Source organism: Lagenorhynchus albirostris, chromosome 7 (assembly GCF_949774975.1).
Source record: "Lagenorhynchus albirostris chromosome 7, mLagAlb1.1, whole genome shotgun sequence".
NCBI lineage: Eukaryota > Metazoa > Chordata > Mammalia > Artiodactyla > Delphinidae > Lagenorhynchus > Lagenorhynchus albirostris.
Genome location: NC_083101.1, coordinates 68,550,213 through 68,574,209, shown reverse-complemented (window position 1 = coordinate 68,574,209; position 23,997 = coordinate 68,550,213). Strand labels below are relative to the sequence as shown.

The 23,997-nt window shown below is 43.6% G+C and overlaps 1 protein-coding gene across 2 annotated transcripts in view; it reads left to right on the top strand.

Moving 5' to 3' along the window:
* Nucleotides 1-23,997, top strand: part of SLC24A2 (solute carrier family 24 member 2) — a 240,407-nt gene that overhangs the window by 181,262 nt on the left and 35,148 nt on the right. For both annotated transcript variants that reach the window (XM_060155123.1, XM_060155122.1), the window contains 2 exons: nucleotides 10,555-10,653; nucleotides 11,422-11,540. In XM_060155123.1, coding sequence (XP_060011106.1) covers nucleotides 10,555-10,653; nucleotides 11,422-11,540 — 218 coding nt within the window. The remainder of the gene's footprint in view (nucleotides 1-10,554; nucleotides 10,654-11,421; nucleotides 11,541-23,997) is intronic.

Here is a 23,997-nt window from a genome sequence, read left to right as displayed (position 1 = left end):
CAGTAAAAGCAGAAAGATTGGACTTGGCAAGTAAAGGCAGACTTTGCCACATTGCATATGTAGAAGGTGTTAAGTGGCAGCAGAAGGCAAACCATGGATGCTTTTTTTTGGTCTATTTCTGACATCTTCAGAACTGAAAATGTTAAGTTCTCCTTCATCAGTCAAACTTGAATACTGTTATTATAAATTAATAATATAATTCCCCGCCCCCATGAAACTTTCTCTTTTAAAAATAAAAGTGGGAATCTGTTATACCAGGAGGTTGGCATGTTCAATTAAGCATGGTAAGTTTCTCTTTTGATTAGATCTGAAATGAACTGAAGTATCTCATTTTAGTCATGGGCCACTAAGCCTTCAGTCCCATTTAGTTAAGAACCCACGGCAGGTGCCGGCACTTCTGTTGCAAACCCACATTTCAAATGAGATTTACAGGCACCAGTTTACCATGTAAAGTTGAGGATTCAGAAAAAATAGAACATAAGAATTCAAGTTAACAGACAATTTGCAGACACATGAAATCCAAGTGACAGGAGAGGATGGGTGTACATGAAACAGTGGCTGCTACAGAAAAAAATCTTTCCCTTTATGCCAAGATAAATAACTGGGTAATATATAGGCTCATCATAAGAAAGAACTGTTTTGTTACACCCTGTTTTTTATATACAAGTCAGAGTAACCGTTCAACACATATTTATTGAGCACCTACTATTTGCCAAGTGCTGTGAACAAATCAAAACTCTGCCCAAGTGAATACACCAATGTCACAGCCCATTTGCAGAGAGACATATCCAAGATACAGGCTTTGACAACCTGATTCCGAGGAGCTCTTTTCCACCCCTTAGGTGGCATTGGGGCTGGATGCTGGCAAATCTTGGATGTGAAGCATGCCTGGGTAAAGTGATTCTTTATTCGTTTGCCTCTTAGATATCCACAGGGTGCGAGGGATGGGAGCAGGGGAAAGAGGTTCAAGCCTTCTATCCGGCAGCCCCTCCCTGGCTCAGAGCTCCAAAGCTGAGATCAGACAAACCCCTTTGAGGATGTTTGTGTGTGAGCCATTTGTATCTGTGTATATGAGATAGAAAGGTCCAGAAAATTAAGTTCCTTAAATAATAAAACAGGCGACCCAAAATGATGAAGAGCAGTAACTCCCAAGCCGTGTCAGCCTCGACTAAGGTCAGTAAATTGGCTCCTTGCCTGAAACATCGTAGTTTGCTATCTGATACCTGTGCGAGTTTTTTGGTTTGTAAAATTCCAATTTTGCCTGAACTTGATTAGGTTATCTTTTTTTTTTTAAATAGAGTCTCAAAATAGACAAACATTCATTGTAAACACTATTAGACTTTGGAGATTTAATCACAACATTAACTGGGAAGAGAGTCTGGTGAGTTTCCTGCGATGTGTTTCTGGATCTTCCTTCTTTCTCTCCCCTGGAAAAGAATGTAAACTTCAAATAGATTTGCATACAGCAAGAACTCCAAGCATCTCTCTCTCTCTCTCTCTCTCTCTCTCTCTCTCTCTCTCTCTCACACACACACACACACACACACACACACACACACGGTTCCCTTTGTTGTTTGTGTTAATGTTATATTCATAAACACTTACTGGGGACCAGCCTACGAAGTAAGTACTGGGGGGACAGATGAAAAGCAACATCCCTGCCTTGAGGGGCCCACAGGCCAGTTGGAGAGAGGGTCAGTAAAACACCTCTGAGGCTCTATGATAACTGCCATGACAGCATCAGTATCAGAGCGGTGTTATAAAGTACCAAGGTGCCTTGCCAGCCCAGGAAAGGGACTCGGGGAAAAGCTTCCTGAAAGATGAGATGCCTAAAGCAGAGTCTTAAGAAGGAGTAAGACAAGAAAAAATAACCGGGGAGCATTCCAAGCCATATGAAGGGTAAATTAGAAAGAGGCAGGTCGGCAATGTGATTAAAAGCTGGGAGACCGATTCAGAAGCTGTAGCCAACATCCAGGCTGGAAAGGTTGGATCTAAAGTGTTCAAAGGTAGACTCGAAAGGACCTGGCAGCTAATTGGATATGGGGGAGAGGGAGACCTCTAAGGTGGCTAGAAAACACTAGGAGTGAGGAAATCACCAACAGAAAATACAAGCAGAAGAGCAGATTCCTAGGAAGGAAAACGATGTATGGAAGTTTGGGGCATGTTGAGTTTAACCATCAGAGGGACTTCCCAGTGGAGGTCCATTGGGAATGGTCCATTGGATGAGAGGATCTGGGCCAGAGATCTGAATATGGGAATCGTCACTATCCAGGCGGTGGTCCACTGGGTCCCTTGGGAGAATGTGAGGTGTGAGGAAGAGGGAGCAAGGAGGGGCCCCTGAGGAGTGGTGACACTTACGGAGCACTCTCGGGACTCCTTGAAAATCAAAGAGGATTTTGAGGGGGGGAGTGAGGAATATCAGATGCCACTGAGATCCAGGCAAGTGGAGGTGAAACGTGGCCACGGTGGGTTCAGTGGAGCAATGCTGACAAATGGCAGATGCAGAGTTAAGAAATGACCGAAGGAACCCTAAGGACACAGAGGCACCAGCACAGACTGATCTTTCCAGAGGCTTGTCCATGAAGAGAAGAGAGAGCAGTGCCCGCAAGAAACCTGAAGTGAAGGGAAAAGTTGCCACGTTGAAAGACTTAAGCTGATTATATACTGAGGGGAAAGGGAAGAATTGAGGATAAGATGACTGATTAGGCAGAGTCCCTGAAAAGGCAGGAAATGGGGATAAAGGACAAAATGTCAACCTTTAAGATACCAACTTTTGAAACACATTGGAAATCTTCCAAAATACTTAGGAAGACACTCTCATATTTCCAATGATAAGGTGACCCCGTTAGGAGAGATGTTGTAGAACCAATTCACATGTAGACAGAACTGTGCTTTACTTGAGACTCCAAAGGTCATTGTTACAGCAAATTATTTTTAAAAACCTTAATAAGGACATCAGCCTGCTTCATTTCATTATATGATGGGTTTGGCCACCACTTGAGATACGATTATGTAAATATTCTTATTAATTACAAAAACTAGTCCTGTGATTATATCTATAAATATAACCACAATTAAATTATGTTCATCATCTTTATTATGTGGTCCATTCACAAAATATTTACAAAGACACTTTACAAACTACTTTATGACAATACTAGCTTAATTTCCATTATTGTCAATGTAATTTTACAATAAGTGTTTTACATGATGTTTCACAAAAATTAGAGGAAATAATTTAGAGGTTGTACCTCAAAAGTAGATTTAAGAATAAGTAAGTAAACTCTATGATCTTGGTGTTTTTGTGCAGGACGAGAATATTATTTTTAATATTTTGCTTTTAAGAATAAAAGTCAGGTCAGATCCAAGAGGAGTTTATTCCTTCAAGCTGCTAGGTAGTGTCTTGTATCTTAGAACTTCCACTATTCTCTGAGTTTCCATGCCCTCCCGAGAAGGCCCGCACCATCAGAGCGTGAATCTCAAGTCCTTGTTTCTTGTCTCTCTGGCTCCAGGCACCCACCAGCTGGATCTTATTACCAAATGCTGCCTGATTCATAGCACAGTCTTGGTTAATATTTGCAGAGTAGAAGATTGTGACTTGTACTGACTTGGAAGAAAAGCTGACTTCCCAGGGGAGCTAATATACCGAGAGCCTCACTGTAACTCAGTGACTGCATGTGACGTGCCAAGCACGATTCTAAGACGCTTGTTGAGGGACACAAAGATACACAGATGGCGGAGAGGTCTCTGCCCCTGAGAAGCCTGCCCTCTGGTGGGGAAAGCAGACAGGTGGGCAGCAAACTGAAATAAGGGCTGTGGCAGGGGTACAAAGTGCCGTGAGAGCGGCGGGCGGATTTCCACTTGGGAAGATGGGTGTGTGTATCAGCAGAGAAAAAGCTTCGGGTCTGGCCTTCAGTTAGGCCTTGACAAATGAGGAGTATCTTCACACAGAAGGAGAAGCCAAAGCCCAGCTTTCCCCGCTCTGCTCTCTGCTGTGCTCGCCGGGCCTCCTCTTCCTTCCAGTGCTCACCTGGGCAGCCTGGCAGGGGAGGTGCAGGAATGGGATGACTGGTGTCCCCCTCTGTCTTCCATCTCTGGTGCATAAACACCTGGTCCAGCCCATTTCTCCTCTTTACCTTCGGACAGTTCCTGGGGCTCTACGTACGGACCCTCAGCCCTACTGGGGCCTTGGGCTTGGGTGGACTTGAAAGGATTTACTTTGGGTCATTAGCCAACGAGAAGCACGTGAACCTCATCACCTTGCCAGGAAACCTCAAACACAAGGATTGATTGAGCCTCACTGGGCGCTGGGGATACGGCAGCGAACAAAACAAAACCGATGAAAATCCCTACCCTTGTGGAGCTTGGCTGCTAATGGGAAGCAGCAGATAATCAATAGCAATAAGAATACAGTAAATTAGATGGTGAAAAATACTTTAGAGAAAATAAGCTGGGGATGAGAAACGCTGGAAAGAAAAGCCGCAAATTTAAATAGGCTGCTCAGAGCAGCCTTGATGAGAAGGTGACATTTGAACGAGTACTTGAAGGAGTTGAGAGAGTGAAGCCCGTGGATCCCTGGGAGAAGAACATTCCAGGTAGAGGGACCAGCAAAGGCCATGGCGCTGAGGTGGGAGGGTGGACAGTGTTTTCCAGAACAGCAAGGAGGCCAGCGTGCTTGAGCAGAGTAAGCTAGGAGAGGGGGAGGGGATGAGGGAGGGGATCGAGGTGAGCTTCACTGGACAGAATTTTCCAGGTCACTGGGAAGACTTTGGCTTTCACTTTGACCTCAGGAGCCACTGCAGGATTTTGCACAGAGGAGTGAGTGGCGTGATCTGATCACTGAGACCAGCCTGGGGGACAGAGAGGTAAAGGTGGAAGGGAGACTGGCCAGGAGGCCAGCAGGATTGTTGCTCGGCCCAGGGGGGTGGGGAGGGAAAAGTGGTGAGATTCTGAAATATTCTGAAAGTAGAGACCCCAGATTTGCTGGTGGATAACATGTGGGATGTGAGAGAAGGGGAGGAACCCACGATGACCCCAAGGTCGGCGTTTGCTCTCTGCCACGTCAGTTCCATTGCATGCCTTCTCAGAGAGACGATGGCCTAGCTGCCTGACCTGAGTCTCTGCTTCCAGACAAAAAGACAGGGGATAAACAGGAAGAAAGTTCAGCGCCCTTTTACTTTCGAAGCTACCAGCCAAGCCATAAACTTCAAAGACGGAGACGGGAAAGGCAGAACTGAAAACACAAAAATAGTTTCTAAAACACTGTCTAAGTATTCCCCCCTGTTTCATTTTCCCTTTTCTTCTCCCAAACCAAGGTCTGTTCACCGAGGTGTGTGTGGCCACTCCCTTTACATCTGTAAATCTCTTTGGTCCTATCTCTTCTGTGTTTCTGGTGCTCAGAATGTTCATGGCAGCCGGGAGGGAATCTTAGCTCCAACCCAAAGGGTTCCTGTCCAGCGCTGCTGATTACTTGGTGGGAAAGATGTGAAGGAATTTCCAGGGGTTGTTTTCATTAATTAACAGCAGAAACAGAAGCAAAATGCTTTTTCTTTGAGTAAACAGAACCTCCGAAGGTTATTTTGTGAAGCGGCTTAGAGCTTCTGTTTTATGGCAGAGAGATTGGTTGAGGATTTTGACTCCTCAAATCTTGTTCTTCCAAAATTTGTTCCTATTCATAATAGGCCTTTCTGCTTTGATCTTCTCCCACACTTCCCTGCTGCACGCCCTCAACACACAGTCCCCTGAGGACACTCAGCTGGTATTCTTCTGCAAATTTCAGAGCAAGCTAAACTATATTAAAATTGTGTACTAGGTTTTGACGTGCTAGGTGCCTCATGATTTGAGCAGAACTTGCTATTTCTGCGATTTTAAGTATACAAATAATCTGTCGCTGTACAAAAACAGCACTTTAAGGGTTCACACTGCAGCAGAGTATATTTTTTAAAGTGGCCTTAAAAAATGTTAAAAATCACTCCTTCTCTCACCTTGAAAAATGCTCAAAATTGTCTTCTTTATCCCCAGGCACAGAGCTACAGTTTTTTCTTAGATCTGTCCATGTCAACCCTTATGCCAACGTGGAATCCATGCCTAAAATAGTCTATGGAAGCAGTGCCTTTACTGCCAAGGTCTCTTGCACCGGAGGCTGCTAAGCTTCCATTCTATTTTTAAATATCAAGCTTTTTATTTTCAGTAATTTATGGGGTGAAGGTCCTGCATTCACTTCCATAATAATAACAGCCCTTTCTGAGTAATTTACTGTATGTCAGGGCCATCTAAACACCTGCTGTGTATCAAACCATTAAGTCTTCCAGCAACTGTATGAGCTGGGTGTTCTATTTATCATCCCCATTTAAAAATTCTGAACCTGAGACACAGAGGAGGTAAAGCCCTTGTGCATCAGGAAGCTCTTCTGAGCCACCCCGAATCCACTGTGCAACACCAATAGCTCTTCCCTGTACCCTGTCCTCGCAGGGAATGGGAGAAAGCTGATTACTATCTTTTCATTTTAAGATCACGAAGGCCAGCTCCCTCACCTTGACCTTCTTAATTTCGGGAAAGTATAAAGCGATCCTTCTCCTAATTGGTTTTGGAACTGACTTTGGAGGACTCACTGAAAACTAAACACCAATCCGACAAGGCCTCCGATGCTTCCACTGTCGGGTCAGATGCAGCTAATTCTCCAGTCCCGCCTGTGTGGCTTGAGAGAAGAGACGATGCCAACGATTCCTCTAAAGCAGGGGTCCCCCACCCCGGGCCGCACAGCAGGAGGTGGGCAGCGGGTGAGTGAGCAGAGCTTCATCTGCCGCTACCCGTCGCTCTCATTACCGCCTGAGCCATCCACCGCCGCCCGGCCCTCTCCATGGAAAAATTGTCTTCCATGAAACCGGTCCCTGGTGCCGGGAAGGTTGGGGACAGCTGCTCTAAAGAAATTCAGGGGCTTCCCTGGTGGCACAGTGGTTGAGAGTCCGCCTGCCGATGCAGGGGACATGGGTTCGTGCCCCGGTCCGGGAGGATCCCACATGCCGCGGAGCTGCTGGGCCTGTGAGCCATGGCCGCTGAGCCTGCGCGTCTGGAGCCTGTGCTCCGCAACGGGAGAGGCCACAACAGTGAGAGGCCCACGTACCGCAAAAAAAAAAAAAAAAAGGAAATTCAGGGCCATGTCACCCTTGCCCCTGGGCTGTCTGTTGGTTTGTTTTTCTTTTTCCTCTTATTTACAGAGTTCTGCTAATGCCAGGTGCTGTGATCAGTCCTTTACACGTATTTTCTCACTTAAGCCTTGCGTTTAGCTCAGGAGTCAGTCGTTAACATCCCTGTTCAACAGGTGGGAAAACTGAAGCTCAGAAATATTCATGTATTTACCAGTTCTCAGCCAGCAGAGCCAGTGAGAGAGGCGGGGCTTAAGCCCAGGCCTAGCTGCCTCGAAATCACATCCTTTTAACCACAATACTGTGCTGCTGTCCTCAACACACACGCATCCTGCGAGGTGTTCTCCCAGCTTGTGGCTTTAGGCTGAACAGGTCCTCGAGGTGCCAGGTCTTCCTACCCCCAAACCCAGAGGGTCCCTTTGAGAATCACATGTTCTGTGCTCACTCTTGTCCTGTCAGCATGATCCTCCCAGCTTTTCTCAAAAGGTGCCCTGTGGTGATTCCAGGGGTGTCCACTGAACTGGGATGAGGATGCCTTGCTGGCGAGGCTCTGCCCCACCACCTCAAGGAACTCGCCTGTGTGCTAAATTCGAAAGGTGGGCCTTCACCTTTTCTGTGTGCTGCTTTTCTAAAAACTAATCTCTGAAAATCCTTTTAGGCCTTGGAGCCGCCATTGTCAGCACTCACAAGGCAGAAGGGCTGCCAGGTGCTGCAAATTGGGGCAGAAGTTGTATTAAAGAAGTTGAAGGGGTGGGTGGACAAGAGCTGCTCCCCAGGCAGCCTCTGCAGCTTTGCCTTGCTGCCCAAGGGCTGAACCCCTAGAGAAAACAAGTAAGGTCTATCCCTCCCATTTTTCCATAGCACAGAAAATCTGAGGTGCTCCTGCAGTGGGAAAATGAGTGACACACAGTCTAGAAAACCCTTGCTGGTCTGTGAAAATGTTTGAGAACCTATGAAATCCCAATTCTAGAATCATTTCCCTACCCTGTCCTCGCACTCCTCCTTTAGAGAATTTGGGGAAACCAGCCCACGAGTGACAGTGGCCAACACCGTTATGAAAGGTGTTTCCTGGCAGAGGGAGTGGCCAAACCCTTCCACGCTTTGGGGCCCCTTTTGTTATCATTTCTCTCTGGCGTTCATCTGAGCTCTGAAAAGATCCTTGGAATCACACACAACATGTTATTAACTGGTTTCTATCAAATATTTTTCTCTGCCATGTTTCATGACTTTCGGGCATGACTTGGATTGGATTACTTCATGTTTTATTTCCCCAGGCTTGTTTGTTTCCTCTTCTGAATGCTCTCTTGCTTTATTATTATTTTACGTATAATTTTTAAATAGCAATTGTTGATCATAGAGCTGCAGAATGTTCTAAGTTCAAAGACAGAACCCCAATCCACAGAGTAGCATTATTACTAGAATCATCACCTTCTATAAAGTTTTAGAACCTCCCTTTTCCTCTTCTTGCCTTTCCAGCAGATGATTTGAGGACTTCTTAGGGTTGTCTTCCACAAGAAGTACCCCTCTTTAGGCTTCAGGCTGCCAAATGCTGAGAATCACTCTTCATTATCCAGCTATCTACTCCCCAAATAAGACTAGATTTGGCAGCCAGGAACGTGTCTTGCATCCATGCTCCCTGGCAACCTCCAGACAACCCCAGCTCCCTGCCTGTTTCCTCCTTCTTGAATTCCTTCTTTTTCTCTCCTTTTTCTTTTCTTTTTTTTTTTTTCCTTCTTCCCTTTTACCTCCTCCTTCTCCTAGTCCCCAGACTTCTTTCCTTTCCTCTTTTCTTCCCCGAGTTTTCCTTGGAGATTAAATAGAAATTCAAATTACCTTCCAGCGTGGGGAACCTGATGCTGACCTTCAGCCTCCCTCAAGGATGGACATCATGCCCATCACTAGTCCTTCCTCCTCATTCCTTATGAAGCCCAAGCCACATACTGACCCACTTTTCTCTGCGTCATGTTCCTCTTCCTGCTTCCTTGGAGGGTGTGCCCAGCAGGGCACATTCATTACCTAGACTAAGGTACTTACCTGCTGGAGGCTACCTTTATGGTAGCAGGCATCTAGATTTAAGACTAATGGAGCTTGCAAGCAGAAGGGGCTCTGTCCCCCGTCATTTTCACCATTGAAGTCAACTGGTCCCACTCTAGTTTACAGCTTCTGTCATCCCCAGCCAGGCACACAAGTCACCTCTATGACCACTCCCCAGGATTTCCGTTCACAAGGAGGGGTGGGGTGCGGATGCCAACCTGCCATGCCCCATCCTAGGAGGACAGGCTCTCCAAGAGAAACATTTTGGGGCTTGATTTGGTTTGGTTTTGGTCTAACTAGAAAAGTAGATGAGCTCCTCTGCTAATATGCTGCTAGAGAACCCAGCCAACCCCCAATGCCTAGTGGGAAAATTGTAGGAGTTGTGATATTTTCAGGGACTCATCATATCTGAATCTAGGCAATAATCAGTCAGTTTCAAATGAGGCTCCTTTGTACCTTGAACGTTCCCAGGGGGAAAAAATTAAGGATTAAAAGAGAAAGAAAAATGCGCTATGTTTCACATAAAGTAATCTCTACACTTTTGCATGCTTTTTTCTGTGCTTGTTGCATGCATTTACCCATTAATTATGTCAGTAATGGAGAAGAAATGAAGCATTACTTTTGTACTACAGCTGTTTAAAATGATTACTTTGAAAATGGTATTTTTTTCCAGCACCTTTCCTTAAGCGTCTCTTCACCAACAGACATTACTTGCTGTGCTTAGTTGCTCACCCTTTACCCTAAATCCCCAACTGGAATCAGTTGCCTCCCTGATGCTTTAATTGCAGCTGACTCAGCTAATTCGAAAAGCTGTGATGCATCCCAACTCCTGTAGAAATTGCAGTGTTAATCAAGATAAATGTTTGAAAACCAAAGTCAAATCAAAGGACCCCTGGACTTGGCTTTCCATGGTCAAAAGCCAATTCTGGGATGAGCATATAATTCCAGAGACACGGCTATGCCTCCAGAGCAGTTCTGTTTCTCTAGAAGCATTACTTTTGTGGTAACAGCTGTTTGAAATGATTACTTTGACAATGGTATTTTTCAGACCTCAGCTGTAGAGGGAGTTTTGGTGATGATTGGTGCTTTCGTTTTTTGTAAGCAATTGGGAGGGAGGGAAGAGGTCACCTTTCGTCTGTGATCCGGCAGCTTGAGGTTCTCAGAGAACTGGGCTGAAGAATCACAAGGTAAGAAAGTACCCTTCTTGCAGGTCATAGGGCCTTTGGGCTGGGCAGAAAGGAGTGGTTGCCGCTGACTGGCTCCATAGCTGAGGAAGCCACGTTCCTGCTTCACCAGCGCTTCGCCATTTGCCACGAGCCTCTCTCTTTATCTTCCTTCTCACCTGTCTCCTTTCCATTACTTTCTCTTGCTTCAGGGAGGTTCAGAGAAAAGGCTTCAATTCTCCACAAGATCGCCAAGAAAAAATGTCAGGTGGATGAGAACGAGAGGCAGAATGGGGCTGCTAACCATGTGGGTGAGTCTGGGAGACTTCCATCCCATGCCTTTCCTGAAGTACCTGGAGGGGGGCAGAGAGACAGGACCCAGTGTGGACACCCCAACTCAGTGCAGACACAGAACCCCGCAACTCAGCCCTTTCCTGGGTGTCAGGAAGAGTCCCACTTCCCCCTCATGGGTACAGGGCATGAATAGACACAAATACATCACCTACCCCCAGGGGAACTTTAAAAAGAGCAAAATGAGGGCTTCTCTGGTGGCGCAGTGGTTGAGAGTCCGCCTGCCGGTGCAGGGGACGCGGGTTTGTGCCCCGGCCCGGGAAGATCCCATATGCTGCGGAACGGCTGGGCCTGGGAGCCATGGCTGCTGGGCCTGCGCGTCCGGAGCCTGTGCTCCGCGGCGGGAGAGGCCACAGCAGTGAGAGGCCCGCGTACCGCAAAAAAAAAAAAAAGTCCATGCTCATGTTCTTGAATGGCGAGTTGGTCAGTTTGCCTAGTCTAGAGAATGCATACCCTGGGAGTTGATAGGGTACTCAAGCTCAGACATCAGGCCAGAGGGGATGCCAGAGAGCTAGTAAAGAGAGGAAGAGGGCTGAGTACACTAAAAGGCATGGAGGAGAAGGGTAGAAATCCTTTGCCATCTGACACTACCTCAGCCCTGGGCCTTATCACCCCTCAGAGACCACTACCTTCTCCCTTGGCCCAAGATAGGGTGTTCTTCTCTATATGGCTCTTACCCCTACTTGACTCCATTTGCTTTCTTTGTATGTACCTGATTTATGTCACAGAAAAAATCGAGCTCCCAAACAGCACCAGCACAGAAGTGGAGATGACACCATCCAGTGATGCTTCGGAACCTGTACAAAATGGAAATCTCTCCCACAGCATTGAAGCTGCGGAAGCCCAGGTACGCCTCTTCCACTGCTCTTCCGGACCGCCGTGCGCGTCGATATTCTAGCCCAGCAGCGCAGACTTAACGTTCCCCTTGGAGGCCCCAGCTCCCAGCTGGGTGGACACCAGGTGGAGTCATCCATCCTCGTGTATATTTCCCAGTACCAGCCGGGGCACCACATGCGTCAGGCTCTTCCTTTATCCAATAAGTACACATATTCTCTAAGCCACTGTTTCTCAGGGTGAGATTGGAGGACTCATGGGGATAAAAATGCAGATCCCTAGCCCATATCCCAGACCCGATGAAACAGAATCTCTGAGAAGCAGCACCCAGGAATCAGCATTTTTAACTCCCTTCCCTAGTGATTCTTAGTAGATGATAAAGTTTGATCACTGCTGCAGTCTAATCCTTTCTCTGTCTTTAGGGCCAAGATTAAGTAACAGAGGAACCACAGCCATCACACCTTGGTTAGCCCCCTTTGGCCTTTCCTGTCCCTGCAGTTGAAATTAATCAGTACTCTGGCCCAGTCCACCATTCAATGTTGCAACCATTAGATAGTTTGATCTAATGGCTATAATATTTAACATTTATACGTACTGTGTGCCACGGCTTTGGTGCTAGGTGCTTTAAACCATCCAGCTGAAGGTATAGACATTTAATATCTCCATTTTATAGCTGAGGAAGCTAAAGCTTAACAGGATGAAGTAGTTATTCGGGATTACTTAGTTTGTAGCTATTAGAAATGAGATTTGATCTCAAGACTGTCTAAATATAGTGTCTGTACTATTTCCACCAAGCAGCACTGCCTCCAGACCACAGTTGCTCAAAAAAGTAGGCAGAAGCAAAAAGTAGGTGGTGCCTGTTAGATTTCTGGATCTCACCCTCCTCAAGTGAATCAGAATTTCGAAGGCATAGAGCCCTAAACTCACATTTTAATCAGTCACCCTGGGTCAGTGTTTCTCAAACTTTAATGTGCTTAGGAATTTCCTGGGGGATCGTGTTACAATTCAGGATCTGATTTGTCAGGTCTGGAGTAGGGCCCAGAGTCTGCGATTCTCCTGAGCTCCAAGGTGATTCTGATGCTGCTGGTACGAGAACCACACTTTGAGTAGCATTCCCCTCAAGTCTGGGACCCACTTCTCTAGGCAGAATTTTCCTGATGAGCTGATAATGAAGCCAGACTACAGCAAATCCATTCCAGCACTCTCTTCTCCTTTACACCGGGATACACTCTGCAACAGAGGAAGTCTGTATGTCTTAGACAAACACTTGCTCATTGTTGCCTGTTGCCTTTATTCCCTGAAGAAAGGTGCAAGGAAAGTTTCTTTGTTTAAAGGAAAGGATAAAGATGTCAAGCACCTTTTCATATACCTGTTGGCCATTTGTACATCTTGTTTGGAAAAATATCTATTCAGGTCCTTTGCCGTTTTTTTAAAAAAATATTTATTTGTTTATGTGTTTATATGGCTGCATCAGATCTTAGTAGGGGCACGAGGGATCTTTGTTATGGCGTGTGGGCTCTCTAATTGTGGCGCATGGGCTCAGTAGTTGTGGTGCACGGGCTTAGTTGCCCCGCGGCATGTGAGATCTTAGTCCCCTGACCAGGGATCCAACCCGTGTCCCCTGCATTGGAAGGCAGATTCTTAACCACTGGACCACCAGGGAAGTCCCTTTGCCCATTTTTTCATCAGGTTATTCATTGTTTGCTATTGAGTTGTTTGAGTTCCTTATATATTTTGGATATTAACTCCTTATCAGGTATATGATTTGCAAATATTTTCTCCCATTCCATAGGTTGCCTTTTCATTTGTTGTTTCCTTTGCTGTGCTTTTCAGAAGGTATACGTATATCAAATCATCATGTTGTATACCTTAAATAGATAGAATTTTTATTTGTCGGTTATACCTCAGTAAAGCTGGGGCAGAGGGGGGGAAATGGCTAAAGGAAAAGATAGAGAAATGGCAGCTCCTTCTGCCCTTGTCTCCTCTGCCTTCTAGGCTCCCACCCTCCTGCCCAGAGCCCTTCGGTCCCTTCATATTAGCTCAAGGGTGAGCTGGCAGAGCAGCTTATGTCCACATGGATAAGCAGCATGTGGCAGCAGGAAGCAGGCCCCAAGGATACCTGGCTGCCCTTGGGGATGGCGCAGTCACAGGCGTGCAGAGGGCAGCCTCATCATCGTGCCTCTCCATCTGGCTGGCCGAGGGACATCTGTGTCCCCCACACGGGGCACCTTGCTGCAGGGGAGTGACAGAGTCCCAACTGACCCCTCTCTGAGCAGAGCTGTGTCCCCGGGTCTCACGCAGGGTAAGAGGGCAGATTTGGGCACCATCCTGTTACACTGAGAGCTCAAGGGCACACAGACCTTCAAAGAGCCAGGCTACCAGCTGCCTGCAAGACAGCCTGGCAGTGAATTCCAGATCCACCAGGAGCGAGTTACCCAACCTCACTTTAGTTTCCTTATCTGCAAAGTACAGATAGCCATAGTACCTGCCTCATTAGGGATATTAGGAGAGTTAAATGAGATAATATACATAAAGCATATAGCACAGAGCTAAATGATGTTATTTATATTATTATATGTTCATACCTACTTATATAAACAGCATCCAAAGTGTCCTTTCCCTATAGGTAAAATGCTTATTGTAGATAAAATGAAAATGAAACATATATATATATATATATATAAATTTGAGAGTATTCAGGGTATGATAAGTAAATAAATAAACATCTATGGTAGGGAAATCATTATGGCCCAGCGTGATCAGGGAGGTCTATACAAAGTGCTCTGGGAGCCTTCCAGAGGAAGAAATTGACCCTGGCAAGGGAAAGTGTAAAAACTTAAGAGCTAACATTTGAGCTGGGTATTGATGGGTAAGTAGGAGTTTGTCACTCAGAGAAGGAGGAGATGACCGAGATGACATGTTCGCTTAGCAGGGAGATTCCTGTGTAGTGATTGGTTGAGAAAGCCAGGGGAACTGAAGACAAATATAAGGTGAGGAGTGGGGAGAAATCCACTAGGAAAAGTAAATTGGGCTGAAATTCTTCCATTGTTGAATCAGAAAATTTTCAGTGTTCATCTAATGTGTGTCAGGCAATGTGCTGGGCACCAGAGATGCCCACCCATCCTAGCAGAGCAGAGAGCCTGCTAATGTAAACCAAGGTATAATTATAGACAGCCATAGGACCATGAAGAAAATAAAGCCTGGTGACTCAGTGGAGGGGCCCTTTTAGGTTGGAAGGTGAGGGAAAGCTTCACTAAGGAAGCGTCATTTCAACGGAGGCTGAACTTTAAAAACAGGTCAGTCAAGGGAACAGCACCCACAGAGGCAGAGATGAGCTCGGCTTGTTTGAGGAACGGAAAAGTCACTGTGGCTGGAGAGTGGGGAGTGGAGGGAGGCATGATGGTGGCAGTGAGGTCTGACAGGAGGGCCAAGTGGAGCTGGCCTGCCTTGTAGACCATGATACAGAAGTTGACTTCATTCTAGGGCAGCAGCAAGCTATCAGAGGTTCCCAGATGTGATTTGCACTTGTAAACGATCCAAGGGACTGCACTGGGGTGTAGAGAGTGGATTTGTGGCAAGAGATCGTGTGGTAGTAGTGGGGCAAAGAGGTCACTGCAGGAGTTGAGGCAGAGCTGATAGTGGCCTGGACCAGAGCAGTAGATGGGGAGAGGAGGGGAGGAGAGAGGCACAGGGATCATGAAGGGCATTGTAGGCACCGCTCAGCAGTCTGGACCTCCACCTGCTGGGAGTGGAGAGGCGTAGAGGCTTTAAAGGGAGCAGTGGCAGCTTTGGATTTATGTGATAAGAAGAGAGCTCTTTCTGAATGGTCAAGAAGGGGCCAGAGTGAGGGAGGACAGGATGCAGGGCAGTGAGGTAAGAGCCTGTTTGGTTCAAAGATCAGCAAACTATGATCTGTGGCCAAATCCGGCCTGCAGCCTTTTTTTTGTACAACCTATCAGATAAGGATGTTTATATATTCTTGAAGGTTTTTTTTAAAAAAAAAAAAAGGCAGCAGTAGCATATGTGACAGAGACCGTAAAGCCCATAAAGCCTAAAATATTTACTATCTGGCCCTTTACAGGAAAAGTTTGCCCACCCCTCATTTCAACCATCTGCAGTCTTTCCAAAAAAAAGAAAAAAATAAATAATGCGGAAGCTCTTCATGCACTTATATGGAATGATCTTCAATATATGTTGTTAAGTGGGAAAGGCAATGTGCCAAATTACATCCAATATACTCTGTCTATGTAAGAGAAAAAAAAAGGAGGAAAATAACATATAAACATTTGCTTTGGATGCTATTGAAGAAACTGGTCATGCTGAGTACCTGCAGGACAGGGGCCTGTGGTAGGGAACCAGGGTGGGAGGTAGCCTTCTGCACACGTCTTTCAGTATGTAGCCTCCTGTAGCTTTTGAATTTTGAATGAGTTAACTGTTTTACCTATTCCAAAAAAAATGCAACAACTAAAAATAATAATCGGTTAAATTAAAACAGAAACAGTATGCATTAGTCCTTTAAGAGTAGAAGAAGTATGCATTAATCCTTTAATAGTAGAGTCTCTGAAGACAGACCACAAATTGAAGACAGAGTTCAAATCCCAGATCGGCCACGTACCAACTGTGTGACTTTGGACAAGTTACTTAACCTCTCTGTTCTCATCTTCCTTCTCTCTGAAACAGGAATAGTAAACTATTTCATAGCATTATTGTGAGACTCAAAAGCTCGTAGAACAGTTCTTGGCACATGGTAAGCACTGCATAGGTGTTTGCTATTATTAGCAGTACTTAGTAAAACTGTTTAAAAATGGCTGTTAGCTAGCCGAGATGACAAGGCCTCAGACCAAGTATTGGCTGTGGCAGGGGTGACAGTGGCTGGATGTGAGAGCTGTTTCTGAGGCAGAATTGAGACCCTTTGGTAATAAATTGGTCACAGAGCATGAACAAGAAAAAGCAGTTGTGGGTGATGCTTGAGTTTCAAGGCTGGAAAAACTGGCTAACACAGTAAATTAAGGCTGTGATTCCAGAGTCAGAAAAAAAGGTGTGAAATCAGGGCACTCAGGCCACCCAAAGCACAACTTCACAGAAAGGATTCAATGCCTTTTTATTGTGTTGGTTTTCTTTCTTACCCAGTTGTATTTTTATCAGGCTCCAGGAGGAATGAGGTGTGCATCTCAACTTTATTAATGGAAATGATGAGCCCCACACACCACACACTCACTGCTGATACTCTCCTGAGAGTTTAACCCGTCTCGTGTAATTAACCTGCTGTTTTCAAAACCCTCTTTACCAATGAACTAATTTTACACTGACACCTCAGCTCTGAGACCTTCCTTCTGTCCAGACTTTGCACTGGCAATGAAGAGCACTTTAAAATATTCTCTTACCAAGGAAGCCCCTTTGCAGGAGGTTTTCTGCTTCATTTGTATATTTTGTGGAACCAAGAAATAATTTGCCTTTTCGAACAGCTTAGTGCTAATTATCTTCTCCCAATACCTGCTAACAAAATGCTGTCAATTCTAACAGAACTGATTTGAGCTGTCACTGAGAATTTACCAACCTTCTGAATTTTCAGTGTTGGAAATTTATCCAGGTTTGAAAAACAATTCTAAGATATATTCTCTCCCACTCAGAACCCAGCATTTTCTTACATTTTAATTTTGCCAGTCTAGACAACAGCCAGGTGATTGCACGTGGCCAGCGTGCTCAGGAAAGCTGCCTGCCTTGCTGCGTCACCGGCCTCCAGACACGACACATCCAAACTCTTTACATACACGCGCACAGTGAAAGGGTAGGAGGGGAAATGCCTTGCAAAGTTCTTAGATTCTGAAATCTGAAAATCTAACTTTTTTCTTGTATTATGCTTTTTATATATTGCAGCTTTTATTTCATTTCACCTCTGAGACTTGTCTCTGTCCTTAGGGAAATCCAGATTGTCTTTGCTTTGGTTAAGAGTTGCCCAGATGCACCAGTGGGCAAACAGACTTATTTAAGATAAACACATTCCTAGAAAAAAGAATATGTATGTGCGTGTGTGTGTGTGTATATACACACACACACATATACTCACACAAACATACATGTACTGATAGATAGGTAGATAGATAGATGATAGAAAATGTATAAAATGCAGACTTTTTTCTTTTTTTCTCACTTTACAACTTAAATATCATCTTGCTATATTAAGCCCTTCCTTTCTCCCTTTGGGATTTCAACCCTGACTTATTTCTCCCCAGTCTAGCATTCGTCCTCACCTAAACTCAGTATGGTTTTTAAGATCTGCTCTCATAGTGCTGATAAAAATATTTGGGTATTATGTGACTAAGTAAAGCATGAGTAGGGAAAGATGATGGGTGTGATTGTAAGCTTAGATTTCTCTTAAGAAAAATAAAATAAAATGCACAAAGATATTTCTCTACTATTAAATGTGCATCCCTGAGGGTGGTAAAAAAGCGCTGTTGTCAAAGACAGCGGTTTGTTTTAGATTATTGTTGTCATTTAAAGTTATAGCGATGATTTTAAAGCTCCGTAGAAAGACTTCATAATAAACATTGGTCCAAAACATTAGATCTGATAATATTTCCAAGATTATCCAAGCAGATGGGACCTAGAATCCATATGATGTCTTTCTTCCTAAAATATTACCTTTAGTTAGTAAACATTTACTTTCTTAGCAGTAGTAAGTTTTAATAAAGGCCTTTCGAACCTCAGATCTTCCTGTTATTCAGAGAGCAAGTATCTCTTCTAAATGATTAAGGTGAAATAGCCAGATCCACCATTTTGAAAGTTTAAAAACAGCTAAGGACCGAATTTCCCACTATTGATGAGATTATTCAATCTCTTGGAACATTGGTGAAGCATAATAAGAGGATTCTGGCACTCAAGAAATGGAGGAAAGTAGAATATAGTGGAAAGTGGGGCTGGATCTCTGTGTCTGACACGGCCAGAGCACAAGGGCAGTACTGGGGAGAGAGGGCAAGGCCTTTCTCTTGTGAAAGAAAAAGAATATCCAAAGATTCTTCATCAGACTGGAGTTTGCAAGGTCCAAGCCAAGAAACTTATTAGTATCTGAGAAAAGCTAATACAAACTATAGAAAAAAGCAAAAATTACAGTGTTTTACCTACCAGGCCTTAGTACATGGGTTCCATTTCTGGAGGAGATAACATTTTTTCCTTTCAATCTATACATATATGTTTTTAAGGAAAAGTTGAGATCTAGTTCCTATATCTGATGACCTGTACAATATTTACCAACTGCTTAAGATGCACTCAGAGGCCTTCTGACCACACTTGAAAATGAAATAGATAGATCTGACTCTTGGGTTTCTGCCTCAATTTGAATATTGACAGAGAATCATAACTTCACTTAGAATCTTACTGTTAATAACACCATTTGTCATTGTGCTTTCTGAAGTAGTTTGAAGAAAGTCTATTAATTATTCACATAAGATACATTAAGAGCTGACTATTAATAAAAAGGAAAAAACTCCATTGACACCCTGAAAAAAATACCAACATTAATATTACTGTTCCTATGAGTAACTGTAATCCAGTTGATGATAAAACGATGAGAATGACTTTTGAATTGTAGCTTTTATGTTGACGAATCTTTTACGATTTGTATCAGCAGGATTTACGAAGCCCATGAAAACTATACAAAAACCAGTTTAAAATAGCAATACAGAAAGAAATCCATCTTGTCCGTAGGTTGCACCTCAGAATTATTTGGGCAAAATGCAAAGTGAAGGAAAGTAATTGCATTTCACCAGACTCTCCAAAAGCCGTTTTACATTAATATAAAATGGTTTCTTGGCTTCTTGGAAAACTTAGGTCCAGACAGCTTCATCACTCACAGCAAAATATTTTGAAATCTTGGTTTCAATTCAAAGTCATGGAGAAGCAGATGAAGTTTTTTCAGGTTGCCACTGCTGAGTGAAACCTCATCATTTTGTATTTAATATGCTAAGTTCTTGATGCTAGATTTTTTTCCATCTATATGTAAAACAAACCATAAGATGGTATTTTAAGGGGGGGAATTATTTCCTACTGCTAGACAGGCAGAGATTAATCACTTTTTTAAAAAATCTGTATGCTACATAAATGTTAGCTCTGTTGGTTCAGGATGTCCACACAGAAGGCAATACAGATGTCTCAGATGGTGCTGCCTTCCAAAAAGAGATGCTTTTTGACTGACCTCTTCTTGACTTATCTCTTGGAAAGGGATAAGTGATAGAAGCACAGAGGTAAAAACGGAGTCGAGAGATGAAGGATATTGGTAAATAATGCAAGGGCAAAGACATTGAGAAACTCAGAGAACAAAAATAAAGAGATTTCTCAAAGACTAGGTAAAGAATGAGTGAAAGGGTGGTTTAAAAATAAATTATAGCAAGTGAACACTTTATTTTCAAAGCCAAAAAAACAAGGATTCAAAAATAAGGTATATTTAGAAGATAAATATCCATAGGGACAGTGTGTAGAAGTCCACTCGGGCTGCCGTAACAAAAAAATCACAGGTAGTTTAAACAACAGAAATTTATTTTCTTACAGTCCTGGAAGCTGGAAGTCTAAGATCAAGGTTTCGGCCAATTCAGTTTCAGGCAAGGGCTCTCCTTCTGGCTTGCAGTTGGCCGTCTTCTCTCTCTGTCCTCACAGAGCCTTTCCTACACAAAAGGGTGTGGGTGGAGAGAGAAAGGAGCAGGGCAGCGCTCTCTGGTGTCTGTTCTCACAAGGACACTAATCCTATCAGACCAGGGGCTTACTCTTATGATGTCATTTAACCTTAATTACTTCCTTAGAAGCCCCATCTCCAAATACACCCACACTGAGGGTTAGGGCTTCAGCATATGAATTTTGGAGGGACACACTCTGTCCATAATAGTCGGTAAGGATTCATCTTAGAGTTGAGTAACTGAATTTTTCCAAACAAGACTCTGGTCTTCCATCATTGTGTCTAACAGTTTTTCTTCCTGGCTCTCCTGGTTTTATTCCCTTTTAAAAGAGGAAAGGCAAGTGGCAAATGAAGTTGTCCCTAGAGCCCTTAGCTGACCCATCCCAGAACTCTGAGTTTGCACTCAAAATGACTCATACACACCTTGTTTGGCAAGTCCTGAACGATAGCTCTGGGGTCCCAAAAATTCATTTTCACTCAGACGTTTTGAGTATAGGTCTTTGGGTCTGTAAGACAAAATGATCCACAACCTAGTAATGAGATTTTTATGGATCGATATTTTGAATTTCAAGCACAATGTTCTAGCTCTGTAATAGACAAAATGAAGGCTGCTGGTATGTTGACCCCACTAATTGGCCAACCACTTTAGGGAAAAAAATGGAGATGAGATGAAAACCACTTACTGTCCCTGAGCCAACTGACACTTATGGTGGGAGTTTATAATAAATGCCTACTGCTCAAGCCACCCAGTCTATGGTGTTTTGTTATGGCAGCCCAAGCAGACTAATACGCTGACCATATGGATATTTTCTTTTTAAAAAGTCTCCTTTTTGAATAGATTTCCGTTGTAGTAAAGCACTCCATGGAATGTTTCTTGGAAGGCACCTTCTATTTGCCAAACACATGTTGGTTTCAGAGCCTTTCACTGTATTAAAGTGTGACTGTGCATTTTTGAGAGCTCCAACTCGTGTGTTGTTTTTAGCTCTGCTCAAAAGACAGAGTCAAGGTGTCACAATATTATGAGTCTGCTTGGAAGCTTTGTTTCAGATAGAAAGTCTACTTACAGCCCATCTACTGAAATAAAAGAGCATTTTCTCCTTAGGGCTATGGAATATATTTACAAAGGCCTTCTGTTTATTCCTCTTACCAAAGTGGAAAGTAAATTAGATTGTTGACATCACAGTAGTCCATGAATGCTCAGTGAATGTTGGATGAATGGATAGATGGGGAACACAATTATTGCAGTTTCCACTTTCACATGAAAAAAATTGAATTATAGAATTTTATTGCTTGGAAGTATCATAAGTCACCTAGTTAAACTTCTCTCTCCTGGATATCTTTGAAGAAATTCTTCTCCTAACTATTTGTTAAAAATAATAATAATAATAACTAATGTTTATTGACTGTTTACTCTGTCCCAAGCGCAGTTCTAGGTGCTTTTCCTGGACTGTCTCAGTTAATGCTGTAACAGCAGTCACATTGTAAAAGAACGTTCTGGAGCAGAAGTAGGGTCTTCTTCGTCTTTTAGTCCCTTCTCCAGCAATCCCTTCATTAGGTGAGGCACGTTCAAGATTTCGTCTCTCTCTAGGAGCCTCCCACGTACGCTTTGTACGGGTGCACACATCTTCTCGTCAGTTCCCAAGGAAACCTAATTGGAAAAGTAAAACATGCCACCTTTGTCAAGGAGAGTATTTTTAATGCTTCAATAATGAAGGAGGACGAAGGCAAGAGGAGAAGCAGATCGTCCCTGTTCCAAGACAATGCTGTTCTTTTGTGCATATTCTTCCCCTGAGGTTCCACTGGCCTTTGAATACGGAATGCTGGAGTCTGGAAATAACCCACCTCCTATTTCATTTCTTGCTGGAGTTAGCCTTGGGAAAGTTTATGATTGTAAAGGACTTAATCCATCTCCTCCAATGTCCCCTAGATACTCATTTTAGAAGTAGCCAGTACAGGATTATCCACAGTTATGGGAATCAGGGGTGACATCAAGCAATGAAATGCACATAAAATCTCGAGCCCTCATTATGGTGTACTTGATTGTCACCTCCTCCTACTTCAAACCTGGGCTAAATTTCTGCACTTTTTTCTTGGATAGAGATGCTAAAGAACAAGTCTTTCTTTTTCACCTGTATTTGAAGTCCTGACATTCTTTGATATCTTATCAGTACCCACATTTCATTTTTAAATTTGTACCTGGCTCCTTGGAGATATCACCCAAAGAGATAGAGGAGGGAAGGGAGTATCACCATGGCTCCTTCCCCACCCACGCCCAGATCTGCCCTTCATTTCCCCTTCAAAGCTGCCCTGGATGGTATAACAAAAATACCATAGACTACGTGGCTTATTTTTTTTTAACATCTTTATTGGGGTATAATTGCTTTACAATGGTGTGTTAGTTTCTGCTTTATAACAAAGTGAATCAGTTATACATATACATATGTTCCCATATCTCTTCCCTCTTGCATCTCCCTCCTTCCCACCCTCCCTATCCCACCCCTCCAGGCGGTCACAAAGCACTGAGCTGATATCCCTGTGCTATGTGGCTGCTTCCCACTAGCTATCTACCTTACGTTTGTTAGTGTATATATGTCCATGCCTCTCTCTCGCTTTGTCACAGCTCACCCTTCCCCCTCCCCATATCCTCAAGTCCATTCTCCAGTAGGTCTGTGTCTTTATTCCTGTATTACCCCTAGGTCCTTCATGACATTTTTTTTTCTTAAATTCCACATATATGTGTTAGCATACGGTATTTCTCTTTCTCTTTCTGACTTACTTCACTCTGTATGACAGACTCTAGGTCTATCCACCTCATTACAAATAGCTCAATTTCGTTTCTTTTTATGGCTGAGTAATATTCCATTGTATATATGTGCCACATCTTCTTTATCCATTCATCCGATGGTGGGCACTTAGGTTGTTTCCATCTCTGGGCTATTGTAAATAGAGCTGCAATGAAAATTTTGGTACATGACTCTTTTTGAATTTTGGTTTGCTCAGGGTGTATGCCCAGTAGTGGGATTGCTGGGTCATATGGTAGTTCTATTTGTAGTTTTTTAAGGAACCTCCATACTGTTCTCCATAATGGCTGTACCAATTCACATTCCCACCAGCAGTGCAAGAGTGTTCCCTTTTCTCCACACCCTCTCCAGCATTTATTGTTTCTCGATTTTTTAATGATGTCCATTCTGACTGGTGTGAGATGATATCTCATTGTAGTTTTGATTTGCATTTCTCTAATGATTAATGATGTTGAGCATTCTTTCATGTGTTTGTTGGCAGTCTGTATATCTTCTTTGGAGAAATGTCTGTTTAGGTCTTCTGCCCATTTTGGGATTGGGTTGTTTGTTTTTTTGTTATTGAGCTGCTTATAAATTTTGAAGATTAATCCTTTGTCAGTTGCTTCATTTGCAACTATTTTCTCCCATTCTGAGGGTTGTCTTTTGGTCTTGTTTATGGTTTCCTTTGCTGTGCAAACGCTTTGAAGTTTCATTAGGTCCCATTTGTTTATTTTTGTTTTTATTTCCATTTCTCTAGGAGGTGGGTCAGAAAGGATCTTGCTGTGATTTATGTCATAGAGTGTTCTGCCTATGTTTTCCTCTAAGAGTTTGATAGTTTCTGGCCTTACATTTAGGTCTTTAATCCATTTTGAGCTTATTTTTGTGTATGGTGTTAGGGAGAGGAGACAGAATTTGACTCAAAGCCTGAGTGTTATGATTCCTTTTGGCTCCAGTAGAGTCATCTTGGTAGTATGTAGGAACCATGTGTCATGTTCTGGGTTAATTCGAGCCCTCATTATGGTGTA